Source organism: Bos taurus, chromosome 22 (genome assembly GCF_002263795.3).
Source record: "Bos taurus isolate L1 Dominette 01449 registration number 42190680 breed Hereford chromosome 22, ARS-UCD2.0, whole genome shotgun sequence".
In the NCBI taxonomy this organism is placed as follows: domain Eukaryota; kingdom Metazoa; phylum Chordata; class Mammalia; order Artiodactyla; family Bovidae; genus Bos; species Bos taurus.
In genome coordinates this window covers 49,217,023-49,234,868 of record NC_037349.1, presented here as the reverse complement: position 1 = coordinate 49,234,868, position 17,846 = coordinate 49,217,023, and the positions used below count along the sequence as shown (strand labels likewise).

At 41.8% G+C, this 17,846-nt stretch overlaps 1 protein-coding gene across 5 annotated transcripts in view; it reads left to right on the top strand.

The window, feature by feature from the left end:
* The window catches only part of RAD54L2 (RAD54 like 2), a 109,688-nt gene that overhangs the window by 43,298 nt on the left and 48,544 nt on the right, over positions 1 to 17,846 (top strand). For 4 of the 5 annotated variants that reach the window (XM_059880164.1, XM_059880163.1, XM_059880166.1 and 1 more), the window contains exon 2: positions 17,232 to 17,427. In XM_059880164.1, coding sequence (XP_059736147.1) covers positions 17,286 to 17,427 — 142 coding nt within the window. In that variant the 5' untranslated portion in view covers positions 17,232 to 17,285. Of the gene's footprint in view, positions 1 to 2,238; positions 3,941 to 17,231; positions 17,428 to 17,846 lie in introns of those variants that run through there. The other variant, XM_059880165.1, reaches the window with a different exon arrangement.

Genomic DNA, 17,846 nt, shown 5'->3' with positions numbered 1-17,846 from the left:
GTGTCTGACTCTTTGCGACCCCATGAATCGCACCACGCCAGGCCTCCCTGTCCATCACCAACTCCCGGAGTTCACTCAGACTCACGTCCACCGAGTCAGTGATGCCATCCAGCCATCTCATCCTCTGTCATCCCCTTCTCCTCCTGCCCCCAATCCCTCCCAGCATCAGAGTCTTTTCCAATGAGTCAACTCTTCGCATGAGGTAGCCAAAGTACTGGAGTTTTAGCTTTAGCATCATTCCTTCCAAAGAAATCCCAGGGCGGATCTCCTTCAGAATGGACTGGTTGGATCTCCTTGCAGTCCAAGGGACTCTCAAGAGTCTTCTCCAACACCACAGTTCAAAAGCATCAATTCTTGGGCGCTCAGCCTTCTTCACAGTCCAACTCTCACATCCATACATGACCACAGGAAAAACCATAGCCTTGACTAGACACTAAGACCTTAGTTAGCAAAGTAGTGTCTCTGCTTTTGAATATGCTATCTAGGTTGGTCATAACTTTTCTTCCAAGAAGTAAGCGTCTTTTAATTTCATGGCTGCAATCACCATCTGCAGTGATTTTGGAGCCCCAAAAAATAAAGTCTGACACTGTTTCCACTGTTTCCCCATCTATTTCAGTAAATCTAATTATATGTGGCTTCTTGGGTAAACCAGATATAACCTGTTGAAGAAACTAGCCCAGATATGATGTTATAAAGAGGAGGCGAAAAAGAGTTAATTAAAAGGGAGCAGTCACAGCTTTGTGGAGCATGTAGTGCATGTTATTTGTATGTTTATAATAGGATGCTGTTAGGAAACACGAGGATCGTGTGTTTGATTCCTTTTTACAAATCTGAATGAAGGAAGCTTTATTTCTTCCCATTTTGTTGATGATAATGGAGGGTGTAGGACACCTGAAGGCAGTGTCCAGAGAGGAGAACAAAGAGAACTTTTCCCTCCTGTCCAGCAGTCTCAGATGCTTTGGAAAGTCTACATAACTTGCCAGGATTGAGCTTCATGAACATGTATAAAGGTTGTGCTTCCTCAGGCTCAGGTTCTTTTCTGTTGAGATTCAGACCTTTTGTCTATAGAGTTGCTTAACACCCAGTGCCCATGGGCCCCACTTCTTTTGTTTTTGAGAAGAGGCTTTGAGGCAACAGTACTATCAGTTTTCTGGGCGGGTAACTGGCCTACCCCAGGAATGGTCCCCTTGTCTGTCCAGCTACGGAGCAGAGGGGAGCCTTTGTCCTTCTGTTACATCCCTGCATGGGTGTTCTCTCTTCACAGTGCAGGTAGAGCTTTAGGAATCTGACCCTCTTGACTCTTGCTTTTGTGAGTAGTCCCTCCTCTGTACTTTTGAATTATGAGCTCATGTTCAATAAGGCTTTATCTTGGTGGTCCTGGTTGAGGTATTTCCAAGAGATGTTATAAATTTACTTCTAGGCAATGCAGAAGCATCCCTTGCTTGGGACCACTGTAGTTTTGGTTAATTTCTAAGACCATGTAAGTAAGTATGTATGTATTTCAACCTCAGACTGGTTTGAGGGCAGACTCCTAGTTACAGACTCCCATTGGATATCTTTTTTTCTCCCTGTGACCTAAATGGACACAAGATTTTATATTGTCTTCTGTGTTGGTGGTTAGATTTTTTTTTTTCCCCTAGACCACTCTTTCATGAGGGTATATATAGCGGTCTCAGTCCCTTCTTTTCAGCTTCTTTGAGCCCCGGCTATTATTTCTGTGTCTCCCTGCTCCACCCCCTCCCCAGGATTGGTACCCTCCTCTTCACCTAGGACTGCTGTAGTGAGAGATCTCATGATTTTTTGTGGTTTCAGTTTGCCTTTCATTGTTGGTTCTTGGGGGTTTCTCTCACTTGTTTTGTGGGAATAATTGTGCATGTAGAAAGGATGCTGATTATAATTTTCTCCATATTTCTAGATGTTTTGCAGTGAGAAAATTGCAGGATCTCCTCCACTGCCAAGGGGCCAAGCAGGACGTCCTCGTCCAGCTTGGTAGATGAGCTTTGCTCGTTGAGTTGCACTCTGACTGGTTTCCACCAGATGGTTTCTAGGGCTGTTGACCTGAAATCTTCCCTGGTGCAGTCCTGCGCTCGAGACTGGTGTTCCCAGTAGTCAAGCACTCACTCTCAGTTAATCATTTCTTCCTCAGATAATTTTATGGGCTTTTGCTGCAAAAGTGGAATCCGCAGGGAAGCTATAAAGTGGCACACTTAGTGTTGGTTTGTGTTCTTTCTGAAATTTGAAATGGAGTGCATTTCACAGTTGTTGATCAAGATAACAGCAGCACTAATGGTATTGAAAACTGCATAGGTTCTTTCCATCCTTCTGTGTGAGTGGCATCTTTTAGAAGCCAAGTTCAGAATATATAATTATTTTTAAAATGTCAACATTTTATTTACTCTAAAGAGTAAAATACAGCTTGTATTAATGTAATACTAGTATCAGGTCAAAAATCTAAGTAGAGGCCTGCCTCCTTTGTCTTATCCACACTGGTACAGAAATAATGACATGGGCTTCACGAAGAGCAGAACTATCTTAAATGGGGACTTTGCAATATAAAGAGGCCCACCTGTCAGAATTGTTTGTTATGGAAGCCAGTGTTTTTATTTTTAGTTAATGGAGAGATGATGAGGAGAGTGTGGAAATGGCTGTGATGTAGGGTGTTCAGTACTTTTCTCTGTTAGCATGGCCAAGTGGCAGCCTCTGACCCTGGGTTTAGAACGGTCTGCAGATGAGCCATTGACTGAGCTGGGCCTTTTGTTCAGCCTCACTGTTACGTAACAATGATTTGCACTCCTTTTTCCTGTGTTTTGTGGTGAGCGGGAGAGAGAATTAGCTCCCTATCCTGTCATTTTTCTGTTAATCACGCCCCTTCTCTTTTGGGGGCATTTTCATTTTAGCTGCAGCGCGGGGGCAATGTCCACTTGAGAATAGGTCACAAGAATATTTAATGACTGCTTGTTGACTGAATGACCAGAAGACTGGAACTTTATTCACCCTCTTTCCCAAATGCTGGCCTACAAACCCTGTCCTTGAGATTTAGCAGTTGCCTTTAGGTGTTCCACTTTTATTCTTGTCTCTCAGTCACCTGGATTGTTCTTGGATGGTGGTGGCCAGCATTCTTCACTCTCAGTCACCTAGATTGTTCTTGGATGGTGGTGGCCAACTATTGTAAGTTGGCAGTTGGCATAGTGAGTGCCGATGAGGTGGAAGTTTGAGGTTTAATTCCAGGGTACAGCCTTACCCTGGTTTGAGAGAAACCATGCTGCCCAGACTGTACTGTTAACTGGACGAAGGTAATGAGTGTCCTTGGGTACTCGATGTGTTTAGGGCAGATGTTTAACCTAATTAGGGGAGAAAAAGGTATCGTAAATTTCCTGATGGGACAATAATGTCATTTTTCATTTTTGTATTAGGGATGTAATTTTCAATTATGTTTAGGTTTGATTAGGTATTTGTTACTTATTCAAATGCTACAGACATCTTTGATGTCCAGAAATGACATTTTTGTTGTTTCTGTTTTGACTTGTTGCTCTACATCTTAATTTTCCCTTTCGAGGCGTGTGTTGATGTCACCCCACGGTGCCTGGCACAGTGTCTTTATCGTAGGCGATGCCTAAGCTTTGGCCTCAAGAATTGCTGGCCCTTCTGCTTTTCCCTTTGACCATTCTTTCTCCAAATAACTATCGGTCACTTTTTCCTTTAAAATATTTCCTTAAGCTTAATTTCCTTTTACCCTTTGCCCTTCATCCCCACTATCATGACAATATCTCCTCGCCATGATGTCACTATGTGAATTATTTTGTTCTCTTCATTATATCACCTCTCATTTGGTAGATTGAAGTTTGGTCTTGTCTCCATGGAATAGCATCTTTATCTGAAGAGTGACGGGAGGCACACAGGTCATCTTCCAGTCTCTGACACCTGGCCCTTCTTCCCAATGGTTAGTGTCCATTGTTTTCTGCTTACAGAAGTGAGGGTTTCTTGTGGGTTCTCTTCTTATTTGCAAAATCTATAGCCTGAGTTTGTCCAGACTCCATGTGCTTTTCCCCAGAGACATTATAGGAGCATTAATTTGAAAGAAGAAGCCTTTTTTCCTACTTTACTGTATTGGCTTTAGGCCAGATGCACACTTTCTTTCCCACTTACCTTTGCTAATATTTGGATGTCACTGGTTTCTTCAGTGTTTATGTCCAGTGTTAGACTAGAGGAGAGACTTACAGTGCAAATTTATTTAGGTTAATTCTGATTCAGTGGTGTGAATCTTAAACTACATATTTTTACAGTGTTGCAGAGGGAGGGGGTGTGTGTGTCTGTGTCTGTGTGTGTAAGAGCCTAAGAACTGGGCACATAACCTTGGCCATAAAGTACCAGTGAAACACGTAATTCAGATTGATTACATAAGTCTCCTTAGAAATAGTTCTGAACTGGGCCACCTCTACACAGAGGGAGGGCAAGCTAGCGCATCCAATTTCTACCTGCCTGTGGGGTGCTGTTTGTTTATGCCATTGATCAGCGCTAGAGCCTTCCAGGGGGAACCCAAGTGAGATTTGCCTCAGAGATAGTTCCAGTTGTTGGCTGGGCTCAGGGGAAGAGGGAGGGATGCCTGCCCCCCAGCGAGAGGACATACTGTCTGTTCGTGAGGATCCTAGGAGGCTAATTAGCCTTTTTAACCCTAAGTTATTGTGTCTTAAAGGAAGTTTGTTACTAATTTTCTAAGGAGAATAGTTAGCTAGGTGATCTTGTCAAATCTATACTTTGAAATAAGATATTTTTGTATTTGTTAAGTGTTTAAATCTGGAGAACCGGGAATAGATGATTTTATTCCCTTCCTTGTTAACTGTCTTTTAGAAGGTTATTTGTTTACTTTTACCCCTAAATGCTTGATTGTATATTTCCTAAAGACATTTTCTTCTGTAACCACAGAACAGTCCTCACAGTCAGGAAATAAAATACTGATATACTACTGTTATCTAATCCATAGTCCATATTCAGTTGCATCAACTGTTGTTCTCAGTACTGGCTCTTATAGCTGTTTTCTTCCCCAAGTCCAAGACCTAATCCAGGATCCAATGTTGCATGTAGTCTCCTTCAGTCTGAAACAGTCCTTAGAGAATTATTTTACGTATGTGGTGAGATGTACACAGTTGGTCCTAGGATGCTCTCAGTTCTCGAATTCTGATCCTGACTTCCCCGTGCACTCTAGAGAAAGGTGGTGCCACCTTCAGAGTATAGGGATTGTGTTTGAGTGGAACTCATTAGTGTAATTCAATTCTTCCACATTTTCATAGCTGTTAATAGGTTTGGTTGTCTTAAGTGGGTATGTTGGCCAAGGGAGGGAGACGTATCAAATAGACAGGTGATGGATGGTTAGACTCTGTATGTATTTTTGTTTATTTTTCTGCGTGCTTAGTCGTGTCCAGCTTTTTGCGACCCCATGGACTGCAGCCCACCAGGCTCCTCTATCCATGGGGAGTCTCCCAGCAAGAATACTGGAGTGGATTGCCATGCCGTCCTCCAGGGGATCTTCCCAACCTAGGGATCGAACCCAGGTCTCCCACATTGCAGGTGGATTCTTCACCATCTAAGCTACCAGGGAAGCCCTTGTTTTTCTATGTGTATTTTAAATTGCTTAGGTCACTAAATGATCCTCCTTGGTTCCACTCATTTTTTCCTGATTCTCAGAATCAGTTTTTATTATTCAGTGAAAATGTGAAAAATGGTGTTGATAACACATTTGGTTTTATCTGTGGTTCTTTTTTTCCTTTGTTCTTTGAGGGGTGAACTCACTATGGATTCCCATTTTCAAATTCATGTATCATGTAATTACTAATCTCAGTCAACTGGGAAAGTGACATTTAGTTGTTTAAAGGTACAGGTTACCTGTTGCATTGCAGTAAATGCCATACTTTATTTTTGCACATGGGAAGTCAAGAAATAATGCATTTTTAAGTTTTCTGTTGTTCTTTGCAGATATAAGTTCTTGTGATTTGTCACTTATAAGTCTTTGTGACCCTGAGATGTTTCCCAGCACCAATAACCAATTCTCTGATTCTCTGGATCCCAACTTGGTGTTCAGCAGTTCAGTTTTCATGCTAACTACTCAGACTTAGTGTGGACTCTACAGGGTGAGGACGCAGTCCCACAGAACTGCCCCTGCTTCACATACCAGTCACAAGTCCTTGACTGACTGACTATAAATCAGAGGTTCCTACGAGCCCCTCTTTAGGTTCAAAAATTAGCAAGAATGATTCATAGAACTCAAGACTATATGTATGTTTACTGGCATATTGTAAAGGATACAACTCAAGAACAGCCAAATGGAAGTGAAGCGCAGGGCAAGGTTGGGGGGGGTGGTGTTGCCATGTGTCAGTGCTCTTTCTAGATGTCTCTCTTCCAGCACCTCGGTGTGTTCACTGACCCAGAAGCCCTAGAATTTCATCTCCAGCTCCCTGCCCCTGTCTAGAAGCTTGGTGGGTGAGGTTGAAAGTTTGGTCATTTGGTGTTACTGCTGGCCAGTCCCATCCTGAGGCTTTCTAGGGATCCCACTCTAGAAATTCAGTAACCTAAATTCAGGGCTGGTCAAAAGGGGCTTGGTATGAATAACAGAAGACACTCCTGTCACTCAGAAAATTCCAAAGGTTTTGGGAGCTCTGTGCTAGGAACCAGGGGCACAGACCAAATGTATTTTTGTATTGTTTCAAAGACACCGTAAGGAGTCTACCCCTGACTAGCATTACCATTCATTTTAGAACTGTGAGAAGTGGAACCAGAAGAGTTTACCTATGTCATTATGGAGCTAAGTGCACAGAGTGCCCATGTCACTGACACAGCTAAAAACTTGAGTAGCTATAGAAATACAATTTGTGAGTACATAATGCAAAATAATAGTCATGCATTAGAAATTTTATTTATAGTAGATACCAATTTCGGAAAAACCATAGTATACAGCCTGTATAAGAGGTAGGTGTAACTTTTTTAAAATAAATGATTATTGAAAATCTAAAGTGATCAATATCAATTCAGAAAATTAGTGGCTATATTCAGGTAAGGGTCCCTGCTGTAGTCTTACTTGTAAAAGCTCTGATTTGTTGACATGCTACTTGGATAGAGCTTTTCAGGATTGTGTCTGGTGGGTAGATTGACTAGATACTGAGATGTCTTTACCAGAATTTATGCTGAATGTTTGAAGGCCTGTGAGGGGTGAATGAACCATCCCTCACTCTGCACAGCTTATGCTTGTCTGGGTTTGAAGTACCCAGACTGAGCTCTGTGGCTTCATAATAGATTTCTTAGAAAGGGAGGGGTCGGTCTCAGAGGGCTCAGGGAAGAGGCTGGTGAGAGGAGTGGAGGTAGTTGTGGTGGGACATCAAGCATGATTTGACTTTTCTCCAAGCCTCTTCAGTCTCACCATCCAGTAGATAAACCTGACTTGCTTTTAGGTTGAGCTGAACTGGGCTGGCTTGGGCTCCAGGGAGCCTGGGGTGAGTGGGCCATCCGTGCCCCTGCCAAGTTGGTCCTTATCTCTGAAATCCCTCTTTTAAGAAGTTAGAGCTGTGTGGAAAGAGATACAGGGTTCACAAGTTGAATGGTAACATATTTAGCCAGAATTGCATTTATTCTTTCCTCATCCCCTGCATTTAGAGATCCAGGGATCTTAACTTTTTTTTTTTTTTTTCCACCCTCAGATTACACAGATCTGATGTTTTAACATATGTGGAGTGCATATGTGTGAGAGAGGGACTTTTTTTCAGAACCCACATTTCTCTGGGGAACAGTGTCTATGTCACAGAGGCTTCTCATAGCCAAATCTGTCACCCTGTTTTAGCTCCTGTCTTCCCAGCTCAATTGTTTATTCCCTTTCTCTTTCTCTCTCCCCCTCTCCCTTCCCCATTCCCTCTTTTCACCGCCCCCCCCCCCCCCCGCCCCCACTCTATGGAGAATGAAATGAATCTTTCATTTGCTCCCCTCAGCAGTGGCCTTCTAGGGCTTTAACTCCTACTTCTTCAAAACTCCTGGGACTGACTCTTGCAGGGATGTGCTTCTCGGTTAACTTTTTGGGTGAAGGGCATAAGCCAAGGGGAATTTACGAGGAGGGCAGTGTACCTCAGCCCTTGGCTATTTTAAAGGGAGTGCGGAAAGCAGAGATTCAGTGGTAAAAGTGAAAATTTGACTTTGCAAATGTAGCATTGGTCTTCCCTGGTGGCTCAGCAGTAAAGAATCCACCTGCTATGCAGGAGACTTGTAGGAGACATGGGTTTGATCCCTGGGTCAGGAACATCCTCATGAGTAGGAAATGGCAACTCACTTTTGTGTTCTTACCTGGGATATCCTATGGACAGAGGAGCCTGGTGTGCTGCAGTCCATGGGGCCGCAAAACAGACACAATGAAACGACTAAGCAATAATGTAGTATTAACTTCAGTTACTAAGGAAATTTGCCCTTGATGATTATATTTATAAAATAACCTGTGTGTATCATTTTTATATATCAGATTAATTTTTGGTTTTTATTTAAATATTATGGAAGATTTTATAATGTTCATGTAATGTAGTTCTCTGCATGTTATGTTTTTCCTTAAAGCCAATTTTTCTCTTTGTGATACCTGAAAATGAGGGGGGGAAGACCACAGATCTTAGAGTTTTGTTGTATTAGAATAGCAGGTCTCAAACTATTTGCTCTTATGATCCTTTTATATTCTTAAAAATTATTAAAGACCCCAGAGTGCTTTACTGGTCTATATTTGTTGTATTAGAAATGAAAGCTGAGAAATTAATATATTTTATATTAATTTCTGAGAATTAATATATTTTATATTAATTCATTCTAAAATAATTGTATATTAACATAAATAATCTTTTAAATGAAAAATAGCTATTTTCCAAAACAAAGAAATTAGAAGAGTAGAATTGTTTTACATGTTCAAAAATTTAAAATGTCTGGTTGAATCGAGACAGCTGGGTTCTCAGATCTGGTTCTGCATCTGTTCTGTTGCGACTGACTGTTTTGTTGTTGACTTTTTATATTGTTGAAGTACATGAAGAACGTAGTTGGAAAAGACAGATGTGTTTTAACGTCCTTTTCATATAATTGTGGGTATTCGTTGGTATTATACCAAAACTCTGGTAGTTTCTTCAAGGTTAATTGTTAAAGAGAGCTTGAAACCGTATCAAGGAACTTTTTGTATTCTGTTTCATTGAAATCCTTTGGTCTGTCTTGCACTTTGAATGGCTGTTTAACCCATGCAGGAATTTGGCTTTTTAAAAGGGTCTCAAGGTCCGGACCCTCAGGGGTTCCAGGACCACCCTTTAAGAACTGCTATACTGGATGCTTGGGGCTGGTGCACTGGGACGACCCAGAGGGATGGTGTGGGGAGGGAGGAGGGAGGAGGGTTCAGGATGGGGAACACATGTATGCCTGTGGCGGATTCATTTTGATATTTGGCAAAACTAATACAATTATGTAAAGTTTAAAAATAAAATAAAAAAAAAAAAAGAACTGCTATCATAGAATCTGGAAGGGGTCTTAAAGATGAACTCAGGCCCATCTCTCTTCTCTCCGGAGTAAGAGGGGCTATGGAAGAAGCTCTGGGAGAACATTTGGTAATGCAGCTAGTTGCCCACGAGCTGTGGCTAGCCTTTAGGCCTCTTTACACGTGGCTTCAGCGCCTCTGTAGGGCTTGGTGCTGGCTTCACTTGCATTGCCTTTTGGGAGAGTTGTCTCCTGTGGCCCAGCTCCTTGGAGGCCTGGGTATGTTTGTTCATCTTTCTTTATTTGGTCTTAATTGCTGAAAGTCTCATTTGAGTTCCGAAAAACATATTTCGATCTCTGTCAGTTTAGCTTCTGTGACTGCTTATGTGTATTTAATATGTTTTAAAGTAACTGAAAGATAAACAAAAGGCATTTGGGCTGCATGGAATTTTGAAGTAACACGTTAGATTTTCATCTTGCACAGGAAAAGTGTTTTGAAATAACTTTAAAGATCCACAGTCAATCTCTCACTGCAGATTGAAGAATCTTGTAATAGATATCCAGGAAGTTCTATATATGAACTGAACTCTCTTCTCCCTTTCTTTGATTCTTTGACTAATAGGTTTCTTTGAAGGGCTGTTGCTTCAAGTTTTGGGCTGAATATTTGCTTGCTCTGAAAACTTCCCTCCCCTTGTATGTTAGTGTAAATGCATGGTTTTGTTTATATTCTTAATGGAGAAAAGATGTGAGTGGTACTTGCTGTTAAATTGCTTTGAGAGCACTTGAGGAAATTTAATATTACTCAAGGTCACCAAAATTAATGAGGATATGGCAGTTGGGAATGGATTATTTTATATCAAAGGCAAGATCAGGATGCTGCTGGACCACTAAGACGTCTCTGGAATTTCACTGGCTGCCCGGTGAAGCCGTGTGTGTTTGCAGTTTTCAGTGTGACTCTCCAGGCATGGTCAGCTTTGTGAACAAAGGCTGTGTGTGTGTGTGTGTGTGTGTGTGTGTGTGTGTTTATTTCCTTCTGTGTATCTCCCCGCCAAGGGTGTGTCTGAGGGCTGTGCCCACACGATTAATTCCACTGATTCTTGGTCAGGCAGCACTTTACAGACAGGTGTCCTTGTCTTTGAATTTATTTTTATTTTATTTTATTTTTTTGTCTTTGAATTTAGCAGGGCAGAAAACTCTCTTCCTTCACTCTCACGGTTGCTGGGAGAGGCTCACTGGGATTGGCTGTGTGTTTCTTAATAATTGTAGCCTCCTTTTAGCAAACCCAGTATGATGATGTTGTTCAGTCACTCAGTCATGTCCGACTCTTTGTGACTCCATAGACTGTAGCACGCCAGGCTTCCGTGTCCTTCACTATCTCCTGGAGTTTGCTCAGACTCATGTCCATTGAGTCAGTGATGCCATCCAACCATCTCATCCTCTGCTGCCTTCTTCTTTTGCCTTCAATCTTTCCCAGCATCAGGGTCTTTTCCAATGAGTCAGCTCTTTGCCTCAGGTGGCCAAAGTATTGGAGCTTCAGCTTCAACATCATTCCTTCCAATGAATATTCAGGGTTGATATCTTTTAGGTTTGACTGGTTTGATCTCCTTAATGTCCAAGGGACTTTCAAAAGTCTTCTCCAACACCACAGTTCAAAAGTAAACCCAATATATTAAACTATAAAGGTTAACATATTATTTAGGGATTGAATATTCACCTATCAGAGTGGTTCTGTTTGGAGTTCCTTTAAATAGCTAGTTCTCCAGTTTAATTAAAATAGAATTTGATTCCCAGAATTTGCTCTGTAGGAATACAGGTCATTTTTAAGGTGTAGCAACACCCAAGTCACTCTCCTAGTATGTCTGTGTCTTAGAAGCAGAGCTCCTCTTCACTGAAGATTGAAGCAGTGTCTCTCATGGGATGAGGAGCAAATGGGGAAATGCATTTTTTTCCTTATCAACTTTTTTCTTATGTCTGTTTTCCATTGTATATATGTACCAGAGCTGCTTTATCCATTCATCTGTCGATGGATATCTAGGTTGCTTCCATGGTCTAGGTATTGTAATAGTGCTGCAGTGAACATTGGGGTACATGTGTCTTTTTCAGTTTTGGTTTCCTCAGGGTATATGCCTAGTAGTGTGGCTGCTGGGTCATATGGTGGTTTTATTCCTAGTTTTTTAAGGAATATCCATACCATCTTTCATAGTGGCTGTATCAATTTACATTCCCTACCGGCAATGCAAGAGGGTTCCCTTTTCTCCACACCCTCTCCAGCATTTATTGTTTGTAGACTTTTTGATGATCACCTTTCTAACTGGTGTGAGGTGGTATCTCATGGTAGTTTTGATTTGCATTTCTCTAATAATGAGCACTGTTGAGCATTTTTTCATGTGTTTTTTAGCCATCTGTATGTCTTCTTTGGAGAAATGTCTTTTTAGGTCTTTTTCCCACTTTTTCTTGGATTGTTTGTTTTTCTGGTATTGAGTTGTATGAGCTGCTTGTATATTTTGGAAATCAATTCTTTGTCAGTTGTTTCACTTGCTATTATTCACTTGCTATTATTTTTTCCCATTCTGAGGGTTGTCTTTTCACTTTGTTTGTAGTTTCCTTTGCTGTACAAAAGCTTTTAACTAGATCCCACTTATTTATTTTTGTTTTTATTTCCATTACTCTAAGAGATGGATCACAGAAGATCTTGCTTTGATTAATGTTGAGTGTTCTGCCTATGTTTTCCTTTAAGAGTCTTATAGTTTCTGGTCTTAAATTTAGGTCTTTAATCCATTTTGAGTGTATCTTTGTATATGACATCAGGAAGTGTTCTAATTTCATTCTGTCCAGTTTTCCCAGCACCACTTATTGAAGAGGCTGTCTTTGCCCCATATATATACTCTTGCCTAAGGTACCCATAGGTGTGTGGGTTTATCTTGCCTATCTTGTTCCATTGGTCTGTATTTCTGTTTTTGTGCCAGTACCATGCTGTCTTGATGACTGTAGCTTTGTAGTATAGTCTGAAGTCAGGAAAGTTGATTCCTCCAGCTCCATTCTTCTTTCTCAAGACTTCTTTGGCTATCTGGGGTCTTTTGTGTTTCCATATGAATTGTGAAATTTTTTATTCCGAAAAGCTGAAAGTGAGTCTTCCCTGGTGGCTCAGAGGGTAAAGCATCTGCCTGCATTGTGGGAGACCTTGGTTTGATCCCTGGGTCGGGAAGATCCCCTGGAGAAGGAAATGGCAACCCACTCTACTATTCTTGCCTGGAGAATCCCATGGACGGAGGAGCCTGGTAGCTATAGTCCAGGGGGTTTCGAGCGACTTCACTTTCACTTTTCACTTTTGCATTGAATCTGTAGATTGCATTTGGTAGTATAGTCATTTTCACAATATTGATTTTCCTGCCCAGGAACATGGACTATCTATCTGTTTATGTCGTCTTTGATTTCTTTCATCAGTGTCTTATAATTTTTCATATACAGGTCTTTTGTCTCCTTAGGTAGGTTTATTCCTAGATATTTTATTCTTTCTGTTGCCTTGGTGAATGGTATTGATTCCTTAATTTCTCTTTCTGGTTTTTCATTGATAGTATATAGGAATGCAGTGATTTCTGTGTATTGACCTTGTATCCCATGACTTTGCTAAATTCACTGATTAGCTCTAGTAATTTTCTGATAGTTTCTTTTGGGTTTTTTTTGTATAGTATCATGTCATCTGCAAACAGTGAGAGTTTTACTTTCTTTTCCAATCTGGAATTCCTTTTATTTCTTTTTCTTCTCTAATTGCCGTAGCTAGGACTTCCAAAACTATGTTGAATAATAGTGGTGAGAATGGACACCCTTGTCTTGTTCCTGAACTTAGAGGGAATACTCTTAGTTTTTCACCATTGAGAATAATGTTTTCTGTGGGCTGATCATATATGGCCTTTACTGTTTTAAGGTAGGTTCTTTCTATGCCCATTTTTTGAAGCATTTTTATCATAAATGGGTGTTGAATTCTGTCAAAGGCTTTTTCTACATCTGTTGAGATCATATGGTTATTTTTCAGTTTGTTAATATGGTGTATCACATTGATTGATTTGTGTGTATTGAAGAATACTTGCATCCCTGGAATAAAGCTGACTTGATCATGGTATATGAGCTTTTTAATGTGTTGTTGAATTCTGTTTGCTAGAATATTGTTGAAGATTTTTGCATCTATATTCATCAGTAATACTGGTCTGTAGTTTTCTTTTTTGTGTGTTGTCTTTGCCTGGTTTTGGTATCAGCATAATTGTGGCCTCATAGAATGACTTTGGAATTGTTTGGAAGGCGGATTCTTAACCATAGGCCCAGGCCCTCCAGGAAAGTCTCCAAGAGCTAATTTTTAAAATCAGGGCTGCCTTCCCTGTGTTCTGAAAGGCTATGCCCACATGGAAGTGTGTGTGTCAGGGCAGAGCCCCTTAGAGACAAAGTGCAGTTGACTGTGCTGCTGCCTGTGGGATCAGCTTTTCCTCTGCCATTTTCCCTTTGTTGCTTTTTTGAAGGTGATCAGTAACAGCCAAACCTCCCCCTTAAGTAGTTAGTGTGACTCTGAAGAGCTGAGAAAAGAATTCATTGTGTCGTCTTTGTAAAGAAATTTAGTGGCCTGTAGAAGGGAGGGACGGAGAAGGCAGTGGCACCCCACACCAGTACTCCTGCCTGGAAAATCCCAGAGTCGGACACCACTGAGCAACTTCACTTTCACTTTTCGCTTTCATGCATTGGAGAAGGTAATGGCAACCCACTCCAGTGTTCTTGCCTGCAGAATCCCAGGGACGGTGGAGCCTGGTGGGCTGCCGTCTATGGGGTCGCACAGAGTTGGACACGACTGAAGCAACTTAGCAGCAGCAGCAGCAACAAGAAAGCCATTACTTTCCAGTTTCTTCTCTGATATGGGCATCTGATGGCCTGGGTTCTATTTTAAAAGTGTCTTCTTTTTTAAAACAGTTTTAAGAAGGGGGCTGGACCAATGTATTTCATAGTCTTAACAACGTATGTGGTGGTTGAATGTTTAACTGATGTTTGCTTCTGTCTGTCAGGAGCTTGGGGCTGAGATGGTTTTTTTTTTTTTTTTTTTTTTGAGATGGTTTTAAAGATGTTTGTTAACTGGGTTTGCAGGAAGCTTTTCATTGTTATTGCTAACCTCTAAGTGATTGTCATTTTTCCATCACCACACAATTTCTTCTGTAAAATGCCAGAAATTCAGATTACCTAAAGGTACCTGCTGATTAAAAATTGTTCTCTAAAAGCCACTCCATAATCAGCCAGGCACACAGCAAAATAACTTACTCAAGCAGTGTAGAAGGAAATGGGGTTTATGCTGATTATGAACGTTGACTTCCAAACAGAGTAATTGCTAATGAATTATCATTATATTAATATTCAGAAATAAATTTCACTTCTAAACCTGCTGGTATTTGATTGGTTTACTACTTCCTTTTTAAAACCTAATGAACTAAAGACATAGATTTCCCTCAGAGACTTGGAATTTGCCTTGTCAGTGAATGGTAGCTCAGCATTAGTTATATTAATGTGTATTTGTGGGTCACTTTTCTTCCCTGTACTTTAATGCCCTTTGTAAATGTTTTTGCAAGTGTGTTATTAATGCAAAAATTTGAATTCTATTACTAAACCATCCACAGCTGCTCTTTGCTTTTGTTGTCTTCAGAGGCTAAGTATGTGACCCGTCAGGATGCACACGCTCATTATTCCTGTGCTTTTTAACTGAGCAGTCTTAAATTCTGGTTTTCCAAAATTCTAAAGGATCAGTTTGCTTTGTTTTGTTTCTGTTTCTAGTCGGGAGAACATAGAAGTTCTGTTTCAAATTGTGTCTGAACTTTAAGAGATTCCAGGTCTAGAATAGTATTTGTGTTGAATAATTAAGATACTTGTGTTTCTTTTCTTTTTTTTTTTTAATTTTGGGAAGTGGGAGGAATTTTAGGATGACTCGTTCTGGATGTGGTTGTCTACAGCTGTTTGTCTTATGAAAGATTATTTATCTTTGTTCCCCTCTTCCCCACATTTTGTAATAAAAAATTTGAAATATACTAAAAAATGGAAAGAACTGGTGAATCTTCACATTAATATTTTGTTGTATTTGCTGTATCACAAAACAGCTACCTTTTTCTTTATCCTGTTTTTTTCTTTTCACTCAAGAAGAAAGGACTTTTGCTAATACTAAAATGGAGAGAGAGGTGGACAAACACGCGCAATGCCGGACACATACTAAATATAATAGAGCAAGCAGATTGGCCCGAGAGCGTGAATGTGAATAGGAATGATTTGAGTAGGACATGCTTCTAGCTCTAGGATACAAAGAAACAGTTCCCAGCTAAATCCACTGGGGGCTTACTGTTGGGTCAGGAGGTGAGAAACCAAAGAAGGCAAACACTTTGCCAAGTAACTCATATGAAGCCTTCAGTGAAGGTCAGCCTGGTCAGCATGGCTGCTGGAGTTCAGAAGAGGAAACGTGATCCCAGAAGACTGGGGCAATGGACAAAGGCTTCTTGGAAGAAATGGAGCTGGACCTGGGCCACGAGCTAGGGCAGAGCCTGAGAGCTGCGCTGTGGGCGCGGGCGTTCTGAGGCTCCCTACCTACTCGGGAGGAGTGACAGTGTGATGAGTAGTCAGTTGCCTCTAAGCATTTTATTCAGGTGATGGGAGGATGGACCATCTTCCTTGTCGTGCTCCAAGATAGGGCCTACTCCTTATTCCCTGAGCACTCCCAGTTCCTCCAGGACCTCGCCTTTGCTGCTCACTCTGCCTGCGCACAGTCCCTCCAGATGTCTGTGTGGCTCTCTGTTCCTTCTGGCCTCTGCTCAGTGAGAACTTTCCTGTCCCCATTCCCCACCCTCAGCCCCGCCACACTATATAAGATAACAGCTTCTGGCACATACCACTTTCTGACGTACTTTTCTCTACTTTGTACTGTGTCCCCGAAGCCTGAGTGCCTGCGATTATATACGCATGTATATTATCTACAGAGATGTAAAGAGTTGGTGCTCAGTTCAGTTCAGTCGCTCAGTCGTGTCCGACTCTTTGCAACCCCATGAACCACAGCACGCCAGGCCTCCCTGTCCATCACCAACTCCCAGAGTTTACCCAAACTCATGTCCATTGAGTTGGTGATGCCATCCAACCATCTCATCCTCTGTTGTCCCCTTCTCCCCCTGCCCTCAATCTTTCCCAGCATCAGGGTCTTTTCAGATGAGTCAGCTCTTCGCATCAGATGGCCAAAGTATTGGAGTTTCAGCTTCAGCATCAATCCTTCCAGTGAACATTCAGGACTGATTTCCTTTAGGATGGACTGGTTGGATCTCCTTGCAGTCCAGGGGACTCTCAAGAGTCTTCTTCAACACCACAGTTCAAAAGCATCAATTCTTTGGCACTCAGCTTTCTTTATAGTCCAACTCTCACATCCATACATGACCACTGGAAAAACCATAGCCTTGACTTGGTGCTTAGGAAGCAGTTAATGCATGAAGGAATGAACCAATGGAGATTCTGAAGTGTATAGGGTGTTTGGACAAGAAAATACCTTAAAGGGACCAAACAAGCAGGTAAGAGAGGTTTGAGCTGGGCAGAGAATCACCACAATATGTCTTAGGGCCAGTGTCCTTGTGGGAAAGGTTGAGATTTTAGGTATGCTTAGCTCCATACCTAACCAGGGTATTCATCCTTGACATTTTCTCTTTGAAAAATGTGTGTTCCTAAAGTGAAGCCTTTAGTGATTCTCTTGCTTCTTGTCCTCCTCCCAGGACCCCTGCAGTGGACCATGAGACGGTAATGTCCACTGAGGACCTCTGGGAGCCATGTCAGACGAATCCGCCTCAGGGAGCGATCCAGACCTGGACCCAGACGTGGAGCTGGAGGATGCGGAAGAGGAGGAGGAGGAGGAGGAGGAGGTGGCAGTGGAGGAGCATGGCAGGGATGATGGGGAAGACCTGCTGGATGGTGAGTGACTCTCGTGAGCGACAGAGGTTGCTTCCCTTTCCTCTATTAAAATTTTTGCTGAGACTTCTTGGTGTTTGTGGTTGGATTTCTCAGGTCATCCATCGTGAGAAGGCAAAGTCTAAAACACAGCGACAGTGAACCCATATGCTCTTCCCCGGGAAATGAATTGTTCCTCTGTGTAAGCTTCACTGTGGTGCTGAAGGGACCTTTAGCCCGCACCTCATCTTTAGCCATGTGCACACTTAGGTCCACACATTTGAGAGTGGAGCATACTTGTTCGAGTCGTGGAGCGAGTCAGTGGCAGAGTTCCTGTGGTGAGCCTTTGTGGTCTGGTGACCACAGACCCATCAGGGGATAACTGTGAGTGGCCTGTGAGTTTCCTCAGTTACATTCACAATTCTGCTTCTGTGAACATGAGG